The 23,109-nt window shown below is 45.4% G+C and overlaps 1 protein-coding gene and 1 non-coding gene across 4 annotated transcripts in view; one reads left to right on the top strand and one right to left on the bottom strand.

Annotated features, from left to right (window-relative positions):
* Pnpla7 (patatin like phospholipase domain containing 7) overlaps positions 1–23,109 on the bottom strand; it is an 81,221-nt gene that overhangs the window by 49,576 nt on the left and 8,536 nt on the right. For 2 of the 3 annotated variants that reach the window (XM_052725479.1, XM_052725478.1), the window contains 7 exons: positions 20,825–20,905; positions 11,310–11,438; positions 9,697–9,777; positions 8,581–8,707; positions 6,745–6,885; positions 1,196–1,296; positions 874–1,020 (listed from right to left, as the gene is read on the bottom strand). In XM_052725479.1, coding sequence (XP_052581439.1) covers positions 874–1,020; positions 1,196–1,296; positions 6,745–6,885; positions 8,581–8,707; positions 9,697–9,777; positions 11,310–11,438; positions 20,825–20,905 — 807 coding nt within the window. The remainder of the gene's footprint in view (positions 1–873; positions 1,021–1,195; positions 1,297–6,744; positions 6,886–8,580; positions 8,708–9,696; positions 9,778–11,309; positions 11,439–20,824; positions 20,906–23,109) is intronic. The other variant, XM_052725480.1, reaches the window with a different exon arrangement.
* LOC128102798 (U6 spliceosomal RNA) lies at positions 193–299 on the top strand. The gene has a single exon (XR_008215546.1). It is a non-coding gene; the product is annotated as a U6 spliceosomal RNA (small nuclear RNA).

Genomic DNA, 23,109 nt, shown 5'->3' on the forward strand with positions numbered 1-23,109 from the left:
AGGCAGGCAGATCTCTTGGGTTTGAGTCCAACCTGGTCTACAGAGTTCCAGGGCAGCCAGAGTTACACCGAGAAAGCTTGTTTCAAAAAACAAACAAACAAAAACCCAAAACAAAATAAACAACAACAAAAAACAAACAACGCCCCCCCCAAAAAAGAAACAAAGGGAAATTTTACTAAAAACACACGTGAGGTGCTCGCTTTGGCAGCACATATACTAAAATTGGAACGATACAGAGAAGATTAGCATGGCCCCTGCGCAAGGATGACATGCAAATTTGTGAGGCGTTCCATATTTTTCTGTGCTCATTGCATGAGTTGGTTGTTTGAAACCTGGGGCCTATGCAGGGTCGCTTGGCTCGGCCTGGGAGGAGGGGACTGGACTTGCCTGTCTACTAGGTTGATCTCAGTCCACGGGGAAGGCTTTGCCCTGGAGGAGGTGGGAATGGGGGGTGGGCTGGGGGGAATGTGAGGGGGGGCGGGAGGGGGGAGAACAAGGAAATCCGTGGCTGATATGTAGAACTGAATTGTATTGCAAAATAAAAAAAGATATATATAAAAAAAGAAATGCTAACATTAAAAAAAAAAAGCAAAAAAAACCCAAAAACTAAAAAACACATGTGAGGAAGATGTCGTTTCGAGTGCCCAGGTGATTCTAAAAGCTCACCAATACACTGATTTCGGCCAAGGCTACACCTGCAGATGTGGAGCCCTACTACTGGCAGGCCTGGATAAAGAAGAGGACCATAGTGCAGGTCGCAGACACCCCAGGTAGCATTAGAAGGATGTGCTGCCCCAAACAGGGGAAATAAAGAAGCAGGTACTGTGGGAATCAGGAATTGTCACCACCCTCTTTCTGAGCCCACACACTTACATCTAGCTTCATCAGGGTAAGGAGGTCCTTCGTGGCAGCTTTGAAGATAGCGTCTGTCTTCCCACTGGCCCCAGTATCATCCCAGGAATTTTCTGAGTAGTGGAAGATGGCAGAGGGGGTCTCTGCAACAATCACGTTTTTCTTTGACTTGGAACAAAGATATAAGCCATCAGCAGAGATGTAATGAGGAAAGAATGTAACTGCATCTCCATGACTCATTGCCAATACTGGTGATGTCAGATATGGACCACACCCCAAAGCACTAGTTAGCAGGCAAGTAGACAAGGCCCCAAGGGGACAAGAAGGAGAGGCAGGGTTATACCTTGCTGGCCACAGAGTTCCCAAGTTGCTCATCTGAGTGTGGCAAAACCCTGGCACGGTTGTATGCCATCCCCAGGTCTGAGGTGGCCCTCTCGTGGCTTTCTACAAACAGAAAGAAGACTCAGTTCGCTGTCCACCTGCTGGCCCATATGCCCAGGCACACAATGGGCGGGCTGAGTGAACATCTATCAGCATGAACTTGGTAGATAAGACTCAAACCTCTAGATAGCAAGGTTGCATTGCTGGCATTTTTTGTCACAATTAGTCCATTTTGTATTGCTACAGCAGGACATCTGAGGGTGGTACTACAGAAAGCAAAGGTTCATCTAGCCCATGGTTTCAGAGGTTGGAAGCCCAAGACTGTCTGGCTCCATAGGGTCAATTTCTAGTGAGGGCGCTCTTGTTTCATCACATTAAGTCAAAACAGCAGAAAGAGAAACAGTTACATGCAGAAAGAACCAAACAATGTGGTGGCCTTGCTCTACTTTTATTTCTTTTTCTTTTTTTGAGTCAGGGTTTCTCTGTGTAACAGCTCTGGCTGTCCTGGAACTCACTGTTAGACAAGGTTGGCCTCAAACTCAGAGAGATCCACCTGCCTCTGCCTCCTGAGTGCTAGGATTAAAGGTGTGTACCACAAATGAATCTGTCAGATACGCTAAGCCTATAGGCTGAAGATGATGCCCCAACTGTGCAGAGAAACCTCAGGTGACTGTCCAGGCAGTTGGCTGTTTCTGTCAACTCACATTTTTTTTTGGAAGTCGCTTGTTTGTACTTCCTGTTTTACTAAGTAATATTATTTCCTTCTTGGGTCTCTGAGGGAGTTGAAGATTAGATAGTTATAGTTTTCCTTGTTAAGAATTTCAGAAAAGAAACTCACAAAAGAGGTGTAAAGTGTATAAATTTGAAAGACATTATAAGATAGTTCTCTGGGCCAGGCAGTGGTGGCGCATGCCTTTAATCCCAGCACTCAAGAGGCAGAGGCAGGCGAATCTCTGTGAGTTCAAGGCCAGCCTGGTCTGCAGAGTGAGATCCAGGAAAGGCACAAAGCTACACAGAGAAACCCTGTCTCGAAAAACCAAAAAAAAAAAAAAGACAGTTCTCTGTTGGTAATATAAGTTAGGATAGAAAGTAAATCAGGTACATTTTGGACTTACCAAAATAGGATAGATAATGGAATATTTTCTCTGAGTTTGTCAAATGCAAATGGACTAGACATTGTTGAGGTATTTATTGCTTGTATTTATTGTATATAGTTATTATACTTAATGTATATTGTTTTTCTTATACTAGTTATAACTTTTTTATTATTTTTTATTTTTATTAGAAAAAGGGGGAAATGTGATATTTTATTTGTTTGTTAATAAATAAAGTTTGCTTGAAGATCAGAGGGAAAAAAAAAAGGTGTGTGCCACCACTGCCTGGCTTGAGGCCTTGCTTTTTAAAAATGTTTTATTATATTTTTATTTATTTATTTTGTGTGCATGCTATTTGCATGTAACTGGAAGACAGTTCAGTCGATAAAGTACCTGCTACACAGGCATGAGGAACTGATTTATATATACACCCCCAGCACCACATTAAAAGTCAGGCATGAGGCTGAGAGACGGTTCAGTGGTTAGTATCCACACGGCAGCTTACAACCACTAGTACTCCAGTGTCAGGGAAACCAGCACCCTCTTCTGGGCTCTGTGAGCACTAGACATGCATGCAGGTCACTTACATACATGCAGTCAAAACAATCATACACATAAAATAAAAACAAATAGGGACTGGAGAGATGTCTCAACAGTTAAGAGCACTTGTTGCTCTTGCAGAGAACATGGGTTTGACTCCCAGTACTCGAATGGCATCTCACAACTGGCTGTAATTCCAGTTCTAGGGGACCCAACACCCTCTTCTGACCTCTTCAGGTACGAGGCACACATGTGTTGTGCATATATACATGCAAGCAAAACATTCATACAAATAAAATAAATAAATAAGTATGAAAAATTATAAATAAATAAATATTTTTAAATAAATAAAAAGAAAAGTCAGTTGGGAGGTGGAAACAGGAAGATCCTTGGTGTTCACTCATTAGCCAGATTAGCTAGTCTGGACTACTAGGCAAACCCCAGTTCCCAGTGAAAAATCCTCTCTCAAAAAAAAGTGATAGCTCCTGAGAAATGGTATCAGTGATTGTCCTTTGGTCTCCACAAGTGTACACACACACATACACACAGATACATAGATACATAGAAACATACATACATACATAGAGAATGTACAAGCTCAAGCAGGCTAAATCTGAAGCCAGACTGTAGCCACGAGGGTCCACTGTGTTTTCTCTGAGTGGTGGGGAGGACTCCGATTCTTCAGGTGCCTACCTGAACATCAAGCTGCAGTGGCTACCCATGGTGTTCCAACCGGAAAGAAAATTTAAGGTCAAGATCACTGATTTAAACCAGTTCTAGAAGCTAGAAAAATGGTTCAGTATTAGCAGCAAGACTTCTAAATTCAGTTCCTAGCATCCACGCTAGGTGGCTCACAAACCCCTGTAACTCAAGGTCCAGGGGGATCTGAAGCCTCTGACCTCCACAAACACCAGCACTCACATGCACATACCTACACAAATAATTTTTTTAAAATGAAAATCAGCACCGACTGGGAACAGAGGATTACAGTTAAGAGATTGCATGAATCTCAGAAGAGACATTGAACTTTGGACTTTTGAACAGTGCTGATACTGTGATAAACCTTGGGGACTTTTGAAGTTGGACTAAATACATTTTGCATTATGATATGGCTACAAGCCTATGGGGGCCAGGAAGTAGAATGTGATGATTTGAATTAAAAAATGGCCCCTATATGTAAAAAAAAAAATGAAAATCAATCTTTAAACTAGCTCTAAGCAATCACTGAGGCTGGCATCAAACATGCAAAAACTGTCAGTTTTAGAAGGAAAGTCACTGGAAAAGTAGCTCATGGCCAGATATTTCAAACCTGCACCAAGAGAAGGCACATTCTATCCAGAACAGTCAGCCACAGGATGCTGACAGAACCAGAAAAAGGGGCAACGTGCCTGGAGAGAAGCCCTTGAGATATACTACATGCCATGTGAAAGCATGTGCCCAGGATGCAGGGGCTGTGGTTTGATGATACTACCTAAGCCAACCATGCAGGTGGCCCACATCTGTAACCTACACAGTCAGGAGGCAGAGGTGGGGGGATTATGAGTTCAAGCCTGAGCTACACAGCAAGACTGTGCCGAGGGAGGGAGGAGGGAGAAAGAGAGAGAGATAAGTGTGTCGGGGGAACTATACCCTTAACATAACCTTTCCCATGCCAAAGGAACATAGCTAAAACAGAAGCTTGGGAGCTGGATAAGTGGGTAAAAGTACTTGCCATGCAAATATTAGGGCCTGAGTTCAGATCCCAAGCACCTGTCTAAAGGCCACTGTGATAACACATTACATGTAATCCCAGTGCTGGGAGGCAGGGACAGGCAGATTCCTGGAAACCATGGGCTAGCTTTGGCTACAGAGTGATGTAGTGTGACCCTAATTAGTCTTATTATATTAAAACATGGAATCAGATATCGAGAGTGAAAGCTGAAAGAACAGAGATGCAGAGCAGCCAGCCACCAGAGACTTCTTACCTCTACTGAATGGGGTGAGATCCTGTCTCTACCCGCCTTATATTCCTGTCTCCACCTCCCTAGTGCTAGGATCAAAGGCATGATCCTCCCAAGTGCTGGGATTAAAGGAGTGATTTATCACTGCCCAGCTCTGTTTCTCTTTTAGACTGGTTCAATCTCGTGTAGTCCAGGGTAGCTCTGAACTCTTAATCTTCCTGCTTCCTCCTCCCAAGTGCTGGGATTAAAGGCGTGGGCCACCACTGCCTGGCCTCTGTGGTTAACTAGTGGCTAGCTTCGCCCTCTGATCTCCAGGCAAGCTTCATTTGTCAGAACACAAACAAAAATCCCAGCCCCATCTCAAAAACAAAAAAATCAATAAAAGCTAATACTTTAGGGATGAAAAACTCACATAGACTCAGAAACATAATACCTAATGAAGATAGCGTTTTTAAAAAGCCAGAGAATGGGGGCTGGAGAGATGGCTCAGCAGTTAAGAGTACTGACTGCTCTTCCAGAGGACCTGGGTTCAATTCCCAGCACTCATGGCAGCTCACAACTGTCCGTAACTCCAGTTCCAGGGAACCAGTTACAAACACATATATGCAGGCAAAACACCAATGCACATAAAATAAAAACAAACAAATAAATAAATAAAGTCAGAGATCGTTTCATTAATGATACTGGTAGACTACCATACAGAATAAGATATGCTAAATTTCACTGGTTTACACCGAAAAATGAAAAACAGATGAATGAAAGACCTCAACACAGAAACTAACAAAAATAATCTAGAATATATGTATGAACCAAGAATAAGCAAAGAATAAAACATAAAAAGCTAACTACAACTGGGGGTGGTGGCTCACATGTTTAATCCTGGCACTCAGGAGGCAGAGGCAGGTGGATGTCTGTGAGTTCAAGGCCAGCCTAGTCTACACAGTGAGTTCTAGGACAGCCAGTTTCTACACAGAGAAACCCTGTCTCAAAAAACAAAGCAACAACAACAAAAGCTAACTACAAGGTGCCAAATGTTTAGCCTGCCTTCCTGCCTTCCTGCTCTTTACTTCCTCCCTTCCTCCCATCTTCCTTTCTACCTTTCTTTCTTTCAAAACAGGACCTCACTATACAGCCCTGGCTTTGAACTCACTATGTAGGCCACTCTGGCTTGAATTCACAAAGATCTCCTGCCTCTGTCTCCCAAGTGTTGGGATGAAAGACACATGTCACTATACTCAGCTGAAGATGGTTTTTGAGACAAGAGTCTTATTCTGGTCTCAAACTCAAGACAATTCTCCTGCCTCAGCCTCCCAAGTGCTGTGATTATGAGCATGAACCACTAGAGCACATGAAGAAACAATGGCGGCGGGGGGTGGGTGGGTGGGAAGCCCAGAAACCATGCAGAACACAGTGGCCATCAACCAGGTCTGAAAAGAGGAAATCTGACAGCCTTTAAATGGGCCAGGAAGCCAAAAAGTTCCACAAAAGAAAGGGAGACAGAGAGGAGGGAGCAGTGAGGTCAGGCACCTCTGGGCACTAGGCTGTAAACAAGAGGAGGCTGAGGGGACCCAGAGCATGTCAGCCTGTGATGGGAACCCAGCAGAGGTGAGCCTGACACCGAAGATGGGGCCGCCCATGATGGCCGATGGTTTGGGCGGGCCCAGGGCTCAGCGGAGGAGGTAGCATGCACAGGACTGGTAGAAGAAGGCAGTGTGCAGAATTTACCAGGACATACAAAGCAGCAAGACACCCACCAATGACTCAGCCCCAGGGAGAGAGTGCCTCAGGGCCACAGGCTCTTGTCCAGCCACAAATGGTACCAAGTTCAGGGTGTCTAGGTCAGGACAAGATGAAACTGGGGCAGGGGGCAGCTTGACTCATCTTCCAGATATACAGAACTGTCATTGCAACAAGCTGCAGGAACAGGGGACCTTTACCTTGGGAGGCCGAAAGATTAAAGCCTCTTCCCTGGGACTGCCTGAGCTCATCTGAGATCTCCCCATGGATGGAAGGCAGAGGTACAGAGCAGCTCCTCTTCAGCAGAGGCCCAGAGACTGTCAGGTGAATGTTCTCAAGATCTGGAGGAGACAGGAATGAGCTACTCCAATTCCATATGGTCTAGTGTCTGGCTCCAGTTACTACAGATGGATCAAAGAACAGAGTCCCCCAAAACAGCACAGGACCAAGGCCCTCCCAAGTACCCTGTAAACTTGCAGATAACTTACCCAAACAGGGCCATCAGGTAATGTCACTGTTAGCACTTGCCAGGGGAATGATGCAAGAATGTTAGCTTCAGGCTGGTCCTGCTCTCTACCCTTCAACCCTGCATCTCACTTGGCCATCCTTCTCTATGGGCCTCCTGAACTGACTACCCCCTGCTGCTGCCAAGTACTTTGAAGGTAAACCCTAAACCAGGGAGTCTGCCAGTGGTCCCTTTCCCATGGCCTTCATCTGTAGAGACGACCATTAGCACACCTAGGGCAAAACAGGGCTTGAATGTTCCACCTGACCTCAAAGGACCCTGGCCTTGCCCACCACACAGGACACTGCTACTGCAGACTCTGCTTCCACAGAGGTCTATAAAACTCCTCAACCCCAATCTCTGTGAAGTTGCAACACTGGACAGCTGCTCCGAACCAAACACCTTCAAGAGGACAAGCCTCAGGGTTCCATCACTCAAGCTGACCGAAGTCTCAGAGAGAAAAGCATTACTCAGGAAAAAGACTTAAATGACATCTATTTTAAAGTACATTTCTGAGGAAAACCAGACCAACCAGGGATGTGTTCCAAGGTCACTAAGGTCCAAAGCCTTGTCCGAGGGAGGATCAAACGGGCATTTTCAGTTTACTTGACACCAAAGGTTGTTTCACACTCTTCTTTTAGTTTCCCGGAATCCTTCACAGGGTATGATGAACTATTAAGACACTGAAGGTATATCTACTTTCTTTCTCTCTCTCTCTTTTTTTTTTTTTTTTTTTTGAGACAGGGTTTCTCTGTGTAACAGTCCTGGCTGTCCTGGAACTCATTTTGTAGACCAGGTTGGCCTCAAACTCATTGAGATCTGCCTGTCTCTGCCTCCCAAGTGCTGGGATTAAAGGTGTGTGCCACCAACGCCCGGCATATATCTACTTTCAAAGTGGCTTTGTGGTAATAATACAACATAGGCAATCTATGCTGCTCAAGCTCTCCTGGTCAGTTTATTCCCCAATCTAATTCGTCTTGAGAAGTTTGAGCAGTTGTCAAGTGGGGACCAGAAGGCAAAGTTGAGAACTTGCTCTTCTGAACAGCATCCCATGGAGCAAATCTCAGTAGGAAGTACTTTTAGACAGAAGGCAAGATTCTTGGACATATGCAACATAGCCCAGAGCGTGGGAGATTACCTGAGGGAAGTTAAGAAGACCTGAGAACAGTGAGGTAATTCTAGACCATGAACTCTGGGTATATATGAAGGGAGGGCAGGTGACGAGACCTGGATTACATAAAGAGATCTGGGGGCCTATGAGAAAATCTGAGGGACAGGTCAGAAAACCTGGACCCATGTAGTAAGACCTAGGGGCAGGTTAAGAGACATCAGGGGCAAGTGAAGAGACCAGGAGGCATGTGAGGAAACACAGGATTAAGGTGGGCAGACATGGAGGCATGTGAGGAAACCTGGGATTAAGGTGAGCAGACCTGGAGGCATGTGAGGAAACCCAGGATTCAGGAGAGGAGACCTGGAGGCAGATTGAGTAACCTGGAAAGTGGAGTGAGAAGGTCTTGAGCTAGTGTAGTACCTGAGTTGCTGGACTCTAAGGACCTTGGGGACCTCTCAAGTTGCTCCTCTGGGCCATACGACATCTGTCTCTTGGCCCGTCCTGCTGCCACACTGGCTACTGACAAGAGAGGGATGGCTTGGCTCTCCTGAGAGATGAGAAGAACATTAGATGTGCTCCGGCAATTCCCTGGGTTCCCTATAATCAATCGTGCTATGAGTTCAACTATTTATCAACTATGAAGACAACACAACCAGCAGAGAACCCAGCAGTTCAGAGGACGAGCTTGTTAAGGCTCAGCATGTTCTTCTCTTAGGTTCTGCCTCCAACTCTTCATACAGCCAAAATAATAGGCCATGTAGTCAACTCTTCATAGAAAAATCATGTAACATAAAAGAATATTCCCTAAAATATCAGCAACTGAGCACAACAAACTCTAAAACATCACCAAAGAAGTGATAATTCATAGGTACCAAGCACTTCTTACCAACTGCCAGGAGTTCTGTTGGAACCTCACTCGTATGTTCCAAAGTAACTTCCTCCGTCCTTGTTTCAGGTACAGGAACAGAGCAGTAAATGCACTGGCTCAGTTGTTACTGAGCCCTTCTGGGTGAGAACTTTGTCCCACTTCACAGGCTGTAACTGGCCAGGTTTTACCAGGAGGAACAAAAGCAAGGATTCAAGGCCTTGGCACCTTTGGCAATACCCCACACCTTCCAGGTCATAGCTTAGTATTAGCTCAGCTCAGTGTTAAGTCAAGGGCAAGGACACAGAGCCAAGTACTAGCAAGACGGGACAGGTGGAAAGGAATGATGGCCCAGGCCAGTCTCAGGACCTGGGCACCAGACTCTTGCAGAATTCCAGCCTTAGGGGTACAACAGGACTCCTGGCAAGCAACAAAGCAGGCTAAATCCTCTAGAGTTTGACGAGCCTATTTGCCCCAAATCTTGACTTTCAGTAGAGTCACTCAACGCACCAGTGTGCATATACTTAAGCAAGAAAGTAAACTCAGCCCAGCACACTTCTCAGGATCTGGTCCCACAGCTAGGAGCACTTGCAGGACAGCTGTACTGGCTGCACAGTCAGGGGTGGGAGCTGCACCATCCTGACACAGGCTAGCAGGAGGCCTGCACTCACAGGGTTGAAGAGCTCTGTGGTCAGCCCCAGGTAGTTGTGTAGAGCCAGGAAAGTCACCCGCTGCAGCCGTACCATGATGATCTGCAAGAGACGGAGGGGTGACAAGTCTAGGCTGGGCACCAGCAGCGCCACATGGATGCCTGCTGAGCCCCCCAGCACAGGCCACAGGCCATAGACCAGAGCTCACCTTTTCCACCACTGTGCAGCAGGGTGCTTACGTGAGGAACAATGTGGGACACATAGGAGTCAAGTGGTGTTTTCCAATTTTCTGTAAATCTAAAATTACTCTAAAATATTTAGTAAAAAGTTTTGAAGTTTCTTTTGGGAGATGGGAGGTCCAAAAACTTCTATGGAGTTAATACTATTAACTTGTGTGTGTGTGTGTGTGTGTGTGTGTGTGTGTGTGTGTGTGTGTGTGTGTGTGTGTGGAACAAGAGCGAGAGATGTGTGACCTGCACACGGAGGGAGAGGTGTTGCTCCACAGGAGTCAGCTACTGAGTGTGTGTGTTTTCTGAGACGGGGTCTCTCTCACTGGGACCTGGGGCTCACTGATTAGAGTGGGTTGGCCGGCCTCAGGGATTCACTTGCCTCCCCAGGTCACATGCACTCAGCTTTTTCACACTGAGTCTTGGGGATCAAATTCACGTCCTCACACTTACAAGGTCAGCACGTTACTGACCAAGCTACCTCCTCAGCCCCACCCGCGCCTGCACATTTCTTTCTTTGTGTACGTGTGTGGGTGTGAACACACCACAGGACACATGTGGCACTCAGAAAGTGACTGACTTACAGAAATTGGTTCTTTCCTTCCACCACTCAGTCCTGGGGACTGGACTCAAGGCCCCGACTTGCTGAGCCATCTTCACAGTCCGTTTTGTGTTTTTTGAGGCAGCCTTGCTCTGGATACCCTAGCACATGCTATGTAGCCCACGTGGTCTTGAACTCAAGACAATCCTGCCTCACTTTTCCAAAGGCTGGGATTATACCCATGTGCCACCACTCTGTCCAATTTATGACTAGTCTTTTTTTAAAACTTTTTTCTAGCCCGGTGGCGATGGCACACACCTTTAATCTCAGCACTCAGGAAACAGAGGCAGGCAAATCTTTGAGCTTGAGGCCAGTCTGGGCTACAGAGCAAGTTCCAGGACAACCAGAGCTACACAGGGAAACCCTGTCTCAAAAAAATATAATTAAAAAACTTTTTTCTATTGAAAAAAATTTTTTCTTGTGTAATATATTTTTTTATCATGTCCTCCCCACCCTTTTTCTGAGACATGGTTTTACTATGTAGCTGTAGTTGGCTGGAACTTGCAATGTAGATCAGGTTGACCTTGAACTTACAGAACACTCCCTGTCTCTGCCTCCTGAGTGCTGGGCTAAAGGCATGCACCACCACTGCAGACCTGTATTACAAAGTACTTCCTAGAATCTGCCATCCTCAGCAGTAAATCCTGCCGTCAAAGTCAGTTCTACATTCTCTGAATTCACCCACAATGCCGAATTCAGAACTGGCACACAACCAGAAACAGCCCTAACGGGATCCATGCCAATGCCAGCTCCAGGGCCTGAGATGGCCCAAGGCAGAGAGAAAAGCCAGCTAGAAAGAAACTTACCTGCACTACCCTCACCAGAGTTTCGGGGTACTTCTCAAACACTCCTTGAAAAGCTGCTGCAGGAAGCCAGAGGATGGTGGACGAGACAGCTGCACGGGCAGAAACTGTTTTGTAGGGTGCAGTGTGACCCTGGAACAACAACTTGGTTAGTCCCACACGAGGGACTAGAAAGCTCCTGGGGGAGTCCCACAACCCGCAGAGGTTTCTGCAGGGCCTGCCTGACTCCGACTCACACAGCTGTCATCTTCCCAGGCATGCTGTGCACATTGGTAATTTTGACGTAAACCAAAATTTGTCACAGCAAAACATCACAAAGGTTTGGCTGACAGGCGTTATGGGTCAGGCCCACTGACCTGCACGTTTACTGGATTACATGCTCTTTCCTGGGACTCACAGGCCTGGCTGTTCAACATCCCACTCTGTCTATAGCCCCTTGCCAAGAGGGTTGCAAAAGACCCAACCCATGTATGCTTTCTGTAGAGGTCACTGAGAGCAGAAACCACTATCATCAAATAGCCACACAACAGTAGTCAAACACTCAATAGACCTGCCATGCATATTCCTGTATTCCCAGGGAGGGGCTGGGCTGCTTCTCAGATAGGCTGCTTCTCAGATACAGCGACTATAAAGATGCTATAACATACACATAGGTCTGTGCTCATATTTCTTGCTGAATATGTGAGGGGAGGTTCCTAGATCACATGGTATCTGCATCCTTAACTCTGTAAAAATCAATCAAAACAAAGCAAAAACTTTGCCGGGCGGTGGTGGCGCATGCCTTTAATCCCAGCACTCGGGAGGCAGAGGCAGGTGGATCTCTTGTGAGTTCGAGGCCAGCCTGGTCTACAAAGTGAGTTCCAGAAAAGGTGCAAAACTACACAGAGAAACCCTGTCTTGAAAAAAAAAACAACCCACAAAACAAAACAAAAAAAAAAAAAAAAAAAAAAAGCAAAAACTTCTACCAGATAACCAAACAACCAAAACCAGATTGTCTTCCACAGTGGCTGTACCATTCTACATTCATCAGCAATGAACGTGTGTGAGTTCCTGCCACCGTGTGTCCTCACACCACTTGCTACTGTCAGAGTTAGAGTTCAGCAGGTTTGTGGACCCTAGTTCCTGGAGACCTTTAGAAGTTCCTGCATAACTGAAATGCCTGCTGTCGACTGAGGAAAGGTTGAAGGAGCTAGGTGTGGTGGTGCTTTAATCCCAGTGCCCAGGAGGCAGAGTAGGGTGGATCTTTGTGAGTTCAAAGCCAACCTGGTCTACAGATAGAGTTCCAGGACAGCCAGGGCTACACAGAGAAACCCTGTCTTGAAAAAAGGGAAAGAAATGCTCAATATCCTTAGTCATCAGAGAAATGCAAATCAAAACGACTCTGAGATACCACCTTACGCCTGTCAGAATGGCTATGATCAAAAACACTAATGACAGTCAATGTTGGAGAGGATGCGGAGCAAAGGTAACACTCCTCCACTGTTGGTGGGAATGCAAACTTGTACAACCACTGTGGAAATCAGTATGGCGGTTTCTCAGAAAATTGGGAATCGATCTACCTCAAGACCCAGCCATACCACTCTTGGGCATATACCCAAGGAATGCTCAATCATAACACAATGATACATGCTCAACTATGTTCATAGCAGCACTATTTGTAACAGCCAGAACCTGGAAACAACTTAGATGCCTGTCAACTAAAGAATAGATTAAGAAAATGTGGTACATCTACACAATGGAGTACTACTCAGCAGAGAAAAACAATGACAGCATGAAATTTGCAGGCAAATGGAAGGAACTAGAAAATATCCTGAGTGAGGTAACCCAAACCCAGAAGGACAAACATGGTATGTACTCACTCATTAGTGGATTCTAGATATAAAGCAAAGAACAATCAGACTGCAACCCACAGAACCAGGGAGGCTACATAGCAGGGGGGACCCTAGGATGACTGTGGCTTATAATAGGTTTTGGTTTTACTCAATCACTGGGCAAGCTTCAGTGAAACATTTCACTATTAGGATAAGAATTTGTACTGTATCAAGCTGATAATAGAAAAAAATAAAATGAAATAAGGGAAATGTTGAGGAACTTTTAGAGGCGGAGCCTCACTGGAGAATGTAATCACTAGGTAGGCCTTGAGACTTTGTAGCCCAATCCCACTTCCTCTGCTTCCTGATGGTTGATGCCGTGGGATCCCATACCTCCCTGCTCATGTCATCATGTCTTCCCTACCACGATGGAAGGGATTACTCAAACTGTAATCCAAATAAACCCTTTCTCCCTTAAATTGTTTCTTGTTAAGGACTGTCATAGCTGTAAGAAAGGTATCTAATATACAGCTGTTTGGGGAGAGGGGTCATCCATGCTCCCATGTGTAAGCTAAATAAACTCACTAGTGCAGCAAGCTACACTTGGGTAGACTATTTACTTCGGTCTGTGATTGGTACCATATCTGAGCTAACTACATGTCTGACCACGTATCCCCATGAAAAGGTCATATAACACTATAATCTCTCGTCTACTGATGTGATTATACCTTGCGTGTTTCCTCCAGAAGGCTGGTTTTTTAGTTGTTATATTGTAGAATATCAAGCTAGTTAGGTTCACACCATAGTACATGCCTGTGAGCAGTGGATTCTAATCCCTTCACTTTCAAAGCCTCTGAAGTTTTGTTCTGCTATCAAATAGCACACTGGAGTTAATAGGAGATTTTGATTGAAGTCTGAATATTAATCTAATTCTCATTTCCTTTGCTATGTTGCTTATGGCTTAATCTGAGATTTAAAGAGGTTCAAGGACAGATCAGTGGATCTTCTGTCTTCATCAACTATACAATGCTCATCTCCCCTCTTTAAAAGGATATAAATGGTCATAATCCCAAGGATTAAGACAAAGGCCAGCTAGGAATGGTAGACACAATAATCTCAGTACTTGGGAAGTAGAGGCAGAAGGACTCAGAGCAATACTGCCCCCAAAAACAAAGAGCCAGGAGATATATGTCTATGGTAGAGCCCTTGCCTAGCATGTAAAGACCCTGGGCTTGATTCCTATCTGCAAAAAGAAACAAAGCTAAGAGTATACCAGGAATGCAAGAGAATTTTAGAAGCTATCGAAAACAAGTGACAGCCAAGAAAGATCATGACACACACCTGTGATCCAAGTAGAGGCTGAGGCAAGAGGACTGCTGCAAACTCAAGGCCACCCAAAGCTGAATAGTGAGTTCTAGGCCAGTCAGGGCTACAGAGTTAGACTCTCTCACAAAAGGAAAGAGGGCGGTGCATCGTGGCACATGCCTGTAATCCTAGCACACAAGAGGCGGATGCAGGAGAATCAGGAGTTCCAGATCATCCATCCTCGAATACATAGCAAGTTTAAGGCCAGTCTGGGTACATGAGATCCTACAAAAACATACAAAAGCCTATAGGGCTCTCAACCCCTGAGGGAAGAATCCAGTTTCCTGTCCTGTCTCCTGCATAGATTCCCCAGTTGACAACCTGGACCATACACATGAGTTTGTCTTTTTTAATGTGTGCGTGTGCAAGCACAAACATACACACGTGAGCACAGGTGCACACAGTGCAGTATGCATGTGGAGGTCAGAGAACAGCATTAGGAGTCGAATCTCTCCCTGCACTGTGTTGAGTCAGGATCTGTCTTGTTTCTCCTCTGTACAGCTTTTTCCAGACTAGCTGGTCTTCGAGCTTGTGGCCTCTTCTCCTGCCTCTGCCTCCTATCTCAGGCTTACTGATTAACACCACTACGTCTAGCTTTTTATGGATCCTTTTTCCAGGATCAAACTTGGGTCGTCAGGCCTCTACAGCTAAGGCTTTTCCTCACTAAACCATCTCCCTGGCCCTGGACCCAGTTTTTTTTGTAGCTGTCTGGCTTTTTGTGTGTGGTTTTTTTTTTTTTTTTTTTGGTTTTTCGAGACAGGTGGTTTTGTTTTTTATGAAACAGGGTCTCACTATGTAGTCTTGGCTGGCCTGGAGCTTGGATTAGACCAGGCTGGCCTTGAACTCACAAAGATTCATCTACCTTTGCCTCCTGACTGCTGAGATTAAAGATGTGTTCCACCATACCTACTGGACCCTGTTTTTTGTTGTTGTTGTTGTTGGGTTTTTGTTTTTTTTTTTTTGTTTTTTTTTTTTGTTTTTTGAGACAGGGTTTCTCTGTGTAGCTTTGCTCCTCACCTGGAACTCACTCTGTAGACCCGGCTGGCCTCGAACTCACAAAGATCCGCCTGCCTCTGCCTCCCGAGTGCTGGGATTAAAGGTGTGCGCCACCACTGCCCCCGTGGACCTTTTTTTTTTTTTTAAGTGGCATTTTTCTTTTCATAATTAATCCATGTAATTACCAGTTGGGTGAAGGACTTTTCCAGCACTCAGAATGTCTATGCCACCCTGAGTCAATGCCCAGCACAAACCCCTGGCATGTGTCACTGATCTGATCTCAGCCACAGGGCTGGTACAGTGGCCCAGGGCCAAACCTTCTCATCGATGACCTGTTTTGGAAATAGTGTTTTGGGCACAGTGTCACTCACTAATCTACATACTGTTGATAGACCATATAACCCATAAAGCTAAAATATCTACCATCGAGCCTTTGGGAGAAAAGGCTGGCTAGCTTCTGCTCTTCAGCACATATTAGAAGCTTGAATTTGAAGTTGTGTCAGTGAATAACACAGTGTATTCTCTCTGTGTCTGGGCAGTGGCTCTACAAGACACCCATATGACACATCTGCACTCTCACACAAGTAGACGTGGAGAGACAGAGAAGGCCCTGATCTGAAAGACAGACTGAAAAAACACTCAGGAAGGCTGGCGCATCTAAGGGAGCAAAGGAAAACCTCATCTTACTTCATCATGGAAAACATGACAACATTGTTTAAACATTTAAAGGACAACAACAAAGAAAGCTCTAAATGCTGAGTATGGCATTTATTCCACACACCTGGAATTCCAATACTGGGGAGGTAGCTGCAGGAGAGCTGCCGCCTGGAAGAAGCTAGCCTGGGCTATACAGCAAGTTTCAGGCCAACCGAGAATCTACTGGGGCGGGGGTAGAGGTAGGGGCAGAAACAGGCAGACCCCTGAAGCTCACTGTCCAGCTAGCCGGACTAGCTGAAACAAATTGATAAGCTTTAGGCTGAGAAACCATGACTGAAAAACTAAAGGTGGAAAACAGTTGAGGAGGGGCACCTGACATTCGCCTTTGGCTTCATACCCAGACACACACATACACACACCTACATCAAAAGGTACATATACACTACACCACACACACACACACACACACACACACACACACACACACACACCCCACTACACTGCACACACTAATTTATTTTTAATTTAAAAAAAGGGATCAGGCCGGGCGGTGGTGGTGTACATGTTTTCAATCCCAGTACTCAAGAGGAAGAGGCAGGTGGATCCCTGTGAGTTCAAGGCCAGCCTGGTCTACAAAGCGAGTTCCAAGATAGTCAGAGCTGCAACACAGAGAAACCCTGTCTCGAAGAAACAAAAAGCAAACAAATAAAAGGGACCAGGGGAGATTACTCAGAGGTTCAGAGTACTTGCTGTTCTTGCAGAAGACTTAGGTTCAATCCCCAGCATCTACATGGTGGCTCACAACTGTCTGTACTAAGTCCCAGGTGATTCAACACCCTCTTCTGGCCTCAGTGGTCACCAAGCACACACATTGTATATATACATACATGCAGGAACATACTCATACATGTAAAAAATTTTAAATATGTAAAAATAAAGAAAACTGATATTAACAGTTAAAAACTCTAAAGAACTAAAAGACTAAAGAAACGGCACGGTGCTACCAGGGCTTCATGCTCTTGCCGAAGACCTGCATTTGGATCCCAGCACCCACATGGCCACTCACAACTTGCTACAACTCTAGTTCCAAGAGATACAATACCCTCTTCCAAGCCCTGTGGGCTCCTGCACATGTGTGGTGCACAAACATACTCTTACACACACACACACATATACACATACAATAAAAAGAAATAATTTGACAGGCGGTGGTGGCGCACACCTTTAATCCCAGCACTTGGGAGGCAGAGCCAGGTAGGTCACTGTGAGTTTGAGGCCAGCCTGGTCTACAGAGTGAGATTTAGAAAACAAGGCTAACTCTGACACACACACACACACACACACAAGAAAGTAAAACAACAAAGAATAAAACCTATTAAGTGGGAATCTAGTAGTAAGTGTAAGAGGAAGATAAGGAGGACTAGTACTACATTTGAAAGTTTTCATAAATATGTCCCTCCTGCACCTTCTTCAGGAAGCTAATAGAGAGCTTGTTCCACCAAAACAAGAAAGAGAACCAGGAGGAAACTAGAGACCCTTACTGCAGAGTCCAGGGGTCCCGGGTAACATGAGATGGCAGGATTGAGAAGCTGGGAGGCTTTCCCAGAGAACAGTGCTACTCGTGGAACACAGCCAGGACAAACTTCTATAGTGGGTGTACTGTTAAGAACTAAACAACAAAGCCAGGCAGTGGCAGCACACACCTTTAATCCCAGCACTTGGGAGACAGAGCCAGGCGGATCTCTGTGAGTTCGAGGCCAGCCTGGTCTAGAGAGAGATCCAGGACAGGCACCAAAAGTGTACAGAGAAGCCTTATCTCGGGGGAAAAAAAAGACCTAAATAACAACAAAAATGAAGAACCTGTTAACTGCAAGAAAACAAAAGCTGACAAGAAAACAGTTTCTCTAGACAGTGCGTGGCTCAGCTGTGAAGATATGCACAAAGTCTTAGTTATGTCCCGTGGGTGGAAACAAGGGGTTTGGGAGAGCAGTGGAAACAAGATGGGCCGTCAAGAGGGCTCATCTCTATTCTCCAGGCAGGAAGCCAGAGCATCTAAGACAGAACATGTACAAAACAATTATAACAGATGCTCTAAAAGAACCTGAGAGTTGGACAGTCTCGGGGGAGAACAGACAATTGCTGTTTATGAAACATCAAGTACATCCTAAAATATCTGTACGTGTCATTTTGTAAAAATTCAAAGTTCTTTCCAGGTGTGGTGGTAGCGCACACCTTTAATCCAAGCACCGGGGAGACAGAGGCGGGCAGGTCTCTGAGTTGGAGGCCAGCCTGGGCTACATAATGAGCTCCAGGACAGACAGCCAGGGCTATGCAGAGAGACTGTCTCAAAAACAAAAAAAGCCAGCCAGTCTGGTCTACAGAGTGAGTTCTGGGACTGCCAAGGCTAAACAGAAAAAAAAAAAAAACAAAAAAACAAAAATACACACAAAAAATTTAATTGTAAAATGTAATAAACACAAATGTTTAGTGAGATTGAAAAATGACCAGTTAATAGCAGTATAGCAGTCATTTTCTCTCAAATGTCATCCCTTTGTATTTTCTACCCCCACCAGACTCAGGGAGGATTGGCTCCTCCTCGAGGGAAGGAGCCATTCTGATACTGACACAGTGGGATGGCCAGTGCAGCAGGGACCCAGGCCTTGGCCAGAGCCCTCAACTTACTTCCTGCCATATTTCATCACATGTGGGAATAAATGATGTTCAGCTTAAAAACCACAATGAGGTCAGGATCAAAAACAAGCACCAAAGAAAGGTCCATGCCCAGTTTACATCTTTTTTTTTTTTTCATCGCTTAAAAGAAAAAGAAAAACTAACTGCCAGGATGGAGGAAGGATGCAGATATCAAGTGGCTAACTGATCTACCTCACATAGACCAAAGTCTTCTAGGTTTCCCCTATCCTTTCCAAGGCCCACCAGTCCCTTTTAAACATCCTGGAGCATCCTCAGAGCCAGCTACAGGATAGGAACACACAGTGAATGCCTCTCTCGGACCAGCAAAAGATGACTCTTTGGACTGGACACCTGCTCTTGTCCAACCCCATTCACCCATGTCAGTAGCTTCCTCAAAGCTGAGGGCCAGTCTTTCAAAGGCAATTCTCCCTTGCTTGAAGATAGGTGTCTTTTTTCTTAGGTAAGCAGCCTCCTCCACTCAGGTCAAATGGGGCACAGTAATATACAGAGGTCCCACCTATGCCTCCAGGCCACCAAATAAGACCAAGAATTCTTTGCCTACCTGACAGGCAGCAGTGCAGACACACAAGACACTCCGGCGTATGCAAGGAACTTGCTTCAATGATAAGCATCAACTAAGGGCTGGATCGGTGGGTCCCACCAGGGCTTCCCTGTGATCCTATATAAAGGCTTGGACTCCTGGTGCAGTCTGTCTGGATATACCCAAACAAGGTGCTCCTAAACTGCTCTGAAGACAGAGTAACACAGTCTAGAAGAATGGAACTGTGATGATTAATCTTCATTGTTAACTGGACTAGATTTGGAATCACCATAGAAACACACTCCAGGGTATGTCTATGAGGATGTTTCTAGAAAGGTTTTAACTTAGAGGTAAGACCCATCTTGAATGTGGGCAGCACTATCCCAAGGACTAAGATCTCAGACTGATAAAAAGGAGAAAGTGAGCAGGATACCGGCACTCATCTTTCTGCTTCTCAACTGTGGACAGCTCCTATTCCTGCTCTCATATATACTTTTTTTCTTTTTGAGACATGGTTTCTCTTTGTAACAGCTGTGGCTGTCCTGGAACTCACTCTGTAGCCCAGGCTGGCCTCGAACTCACGGAGATGCACCTGCCTCTGTCTCCTGAGTGCTGGGATTAAAGGCGTGCGCCACCACTACCGGGTGGACAGACTACACTTTTTTTTTTTTTTTTTTTTTTTTTTTTAGGTTTTTCGAGACAGGGTTTCTCTGTGTAGTTTTGGTGCCTTTCCTGGAACTCACTCTGTAGCCCAGGCTGGCCTCGAACTCGCAGAGATCTGCCTGCCTCTGCCTCCCGAGTGCTGGGATTAAAGGCGTGCGCCACCACCGCCCGGCCAGACTACACTTTTAAACTGTGAGCTGAAATAAACCTTAAACTGCTTTTGTCAGGTATTGTTGTCATAGCAACAAGAAAAGTAATTAGCCGGACATGGCAGCACACACCTTTAGTCTTAATTGATAAAAGATATATGGGCTGGTGTGATGATTCTGTTCACTTTTGTATGTGAACAAATACCATAAAGAATAAAGAGTGGAAAATGTCTGGCACAGTAGCACACACTTGTAATCCCAGTATTCTGGAGGCCAAGACAGGAGGATAAAGAATGTGAGGCAAGTCTGGGATATATACAGTAAGATCCTAGAACCAAAGACAGAAAGACAGATGAAGCAGAAATAGAAAGGACTAGTGAAGACTTACTAAATACAGTCTATCTTAAACACAATGTCAAAGGTGTTGCCACAGACACCTCCTTAACTACCAAGTGAGAGCTGTTCTTGTTCCTAGACGGCTCCTCACCTGTGCTACTGCAGAGACGTAGCCTTTAACAACAAGGGACTCGCTGTCACAAGGGACTCGCTGTCGAGCAAGTCAGGAAGAACAGGCCCGAGGGAAAGCCAAGGCGCTTGGGCTCCTATGGCAGGGGGGGATGGCAGGGAGGGAGAGGGCGTACTTACAGTGATCACATCCAGAATGCTGAGGAGGCTGTGGACACTGTCCCCTGGCAGAACCTCTTTGACCACCACCTCGGTGCCATCCTGTGCTTAGAGAACAGAAGCACAGGTGTCAGTACAGAGAGTGTCAGTACAGGGCAAAGAGGCCCAGGCAGCACCCAGGACAGTTGGCATACAAGATTTCATCTGAGGTGCTATCTCACAGAAAAGCCCAAAGTAGGAGATACCATAAGCAGGGCTGGAAAAATGGCTCAACAGTAAAGAATACTTGCTGCTCTTCTAGAAGATCCAAGTTTTGTGACCAGCACCCACATCAGGGGGTTCACAATTACCTGTAACTCTAACTTCAGGGCATCTGATGCCCTCTTCTGACCTCTACCCCCATACACATGCAACACATACACACTCATAAACAAATAAAAATAAATCTTTTAAAAGACAAAAAGAAGAGATACTGCCAGGTGGTGGTGGCTCACGTCTTTAATCCCAGCACTCAGGAGGCAGAGCCAGGCGGATCTCTGTGAGTTCGAGGCCAGCCTGGTCTACAGAGCAAGACCAGGACAGGCACAAAGCTACACAGAAAAACCCTGTCTCAAAAAATCAAAAAAGAGAGATACCATAAGCTTGAAAGAAGATATTAAGAAATAATAATAGGTAGTGGGCTCCAAAAAGCGAGCTCATGCATCAGGGATTGATCCTGATCCTACTGCCAGGGGACTCCTTAAGCAGACCAAGCTACACAACTGTCTCACTTGTGCAGAGGGCCTAGTCCAGTCCCAGGAAGGCTCCACAGCTGTTGGACTAAAGTTCATGGTTTCCCACTAGCTTGGTTTGGTTGTCTCTGTAGGTTTCCTTCATCATGATCTTGATGCCCCTTGCTCATAGAATCCCTTTCCTCTCTCTTCGACTGGACTTCAATGGAAAATGGAAAAACAAAACAGGTGGATCTCTGTGAGTTTGATGCCAGCCTGATCTACAGAGCAAGTTCCAGAATAGCCAGAGCTACACAGAGAAATCCTGTCTCAAAAGAGAGAGAGAGAGAGAGAGAGAGAGAGAGAGAGAGAGAGAGAGAGAGAGAGAGAGAGAAAGAGAAAGAGAGAAAGAAAGAAATAATGAAATAATGCCAGGCGATGGTGGTGCACATCTTTAATCCTGGCACTTGGGAGGCAGAGGCAGGCAGATCTCTGAGTTTGAGGTAAGCCTATACAGAGTGAGTTCCAGGACAGCCAGGGATACACAGGGAAACAGTCTTGAAAAAAAAAGGTGCGGGGGAGGTCAGGGACACATCTCAATCAGTAAAGTGCTTGCCTTAAAAGCATAGAAACCTGAGTTAGATCCACAAAATGCATCTAAAAAATGTCAAATTTGGTCAGAGATAGTGGTTCACAACTTTAATCCTAGCACTCAGGAGGTAGATCTCTGAGAATTCCAGGCCAGCCAGTCTGTACAGTGAGTTTCAGGCCAGCCAGAGTTCCATGTTGGTTTGAACACATTAATGATAGCCTCTGAGTATCCAAAATGTTGCAGTGTGGCATTAAGGAGAAGAAATTAAAAAGCACTTCCCCTTGCTGTAATTTAACAAAGAGTGAGATTTAAATTCTCTACTTCTCTCTCCCCGTGTCTTCCATCATTCCTGTCTGTTGTATGTTGTGAAATATTCCTTCACACTGTGTGAACATGTGTCACTGTGACTGGTTTAATAAAAAGCGAAACAGCCAATAGCTAGGCAGGAGGTACAGCAGGGACTTCTGGACAGAGAGAGCGCTGGGAGGAAGAAAGGAGGGGTCGCCAGCCAGATGCAGAGAGGATGCAAGACATGCTAGAGGAGAGGTGAAAGTCACGAGCCACACGGCAACCTGCAGATGAACAGAAATGGGTTAACTGAAGTTATAAGAGCAAGTGGGACAAGCCTAAGCAATGGGCCAAGTTTCATAATTAATAAAAATTTCCATGTCGTTTTTGTTTTTTTTGTTTGTTTGTTTTTTTTGGGTGAGCTGGTGACCCAAAGAAAAATCGACCTACAGTTGTATGAATCTGAATCTGTGTCTACATGAACACTGTCTTCTGAATTTGTCTGTTCCTGTTTCTGTATGTGTCTGTGTGTCCCTAACAAAGGGCTTTTCTCTTTCTGTTACTGAACAGGACAGAAAGCATCACATGGAGAAGGAGGAATACTTCACAGAAATCTTTAGCCGAGTTTTACAAGGGTTTAAGTCACTGACTCCAACTGACCCAGACAAGTGAATAAATGCTATCAAGCAATATTCATATATTGTCTTCAACACATG

This window comes from Peromyscus californicus, unplaced genomic scaffold (assembly GCF_007827085.1).
Source record: "Peromyscus californicus insignis strain IS unplaced genomic scaffold, ASM782708v3 Scaffold_7__1_contigs__length_154581171, whole genome shotgun sequence".
NCBI lineage: Eukaryota > Metazoa > Chordata > Mammalia > Rodentia > Cricetidae > Peromyscus > Peromyscus californicus.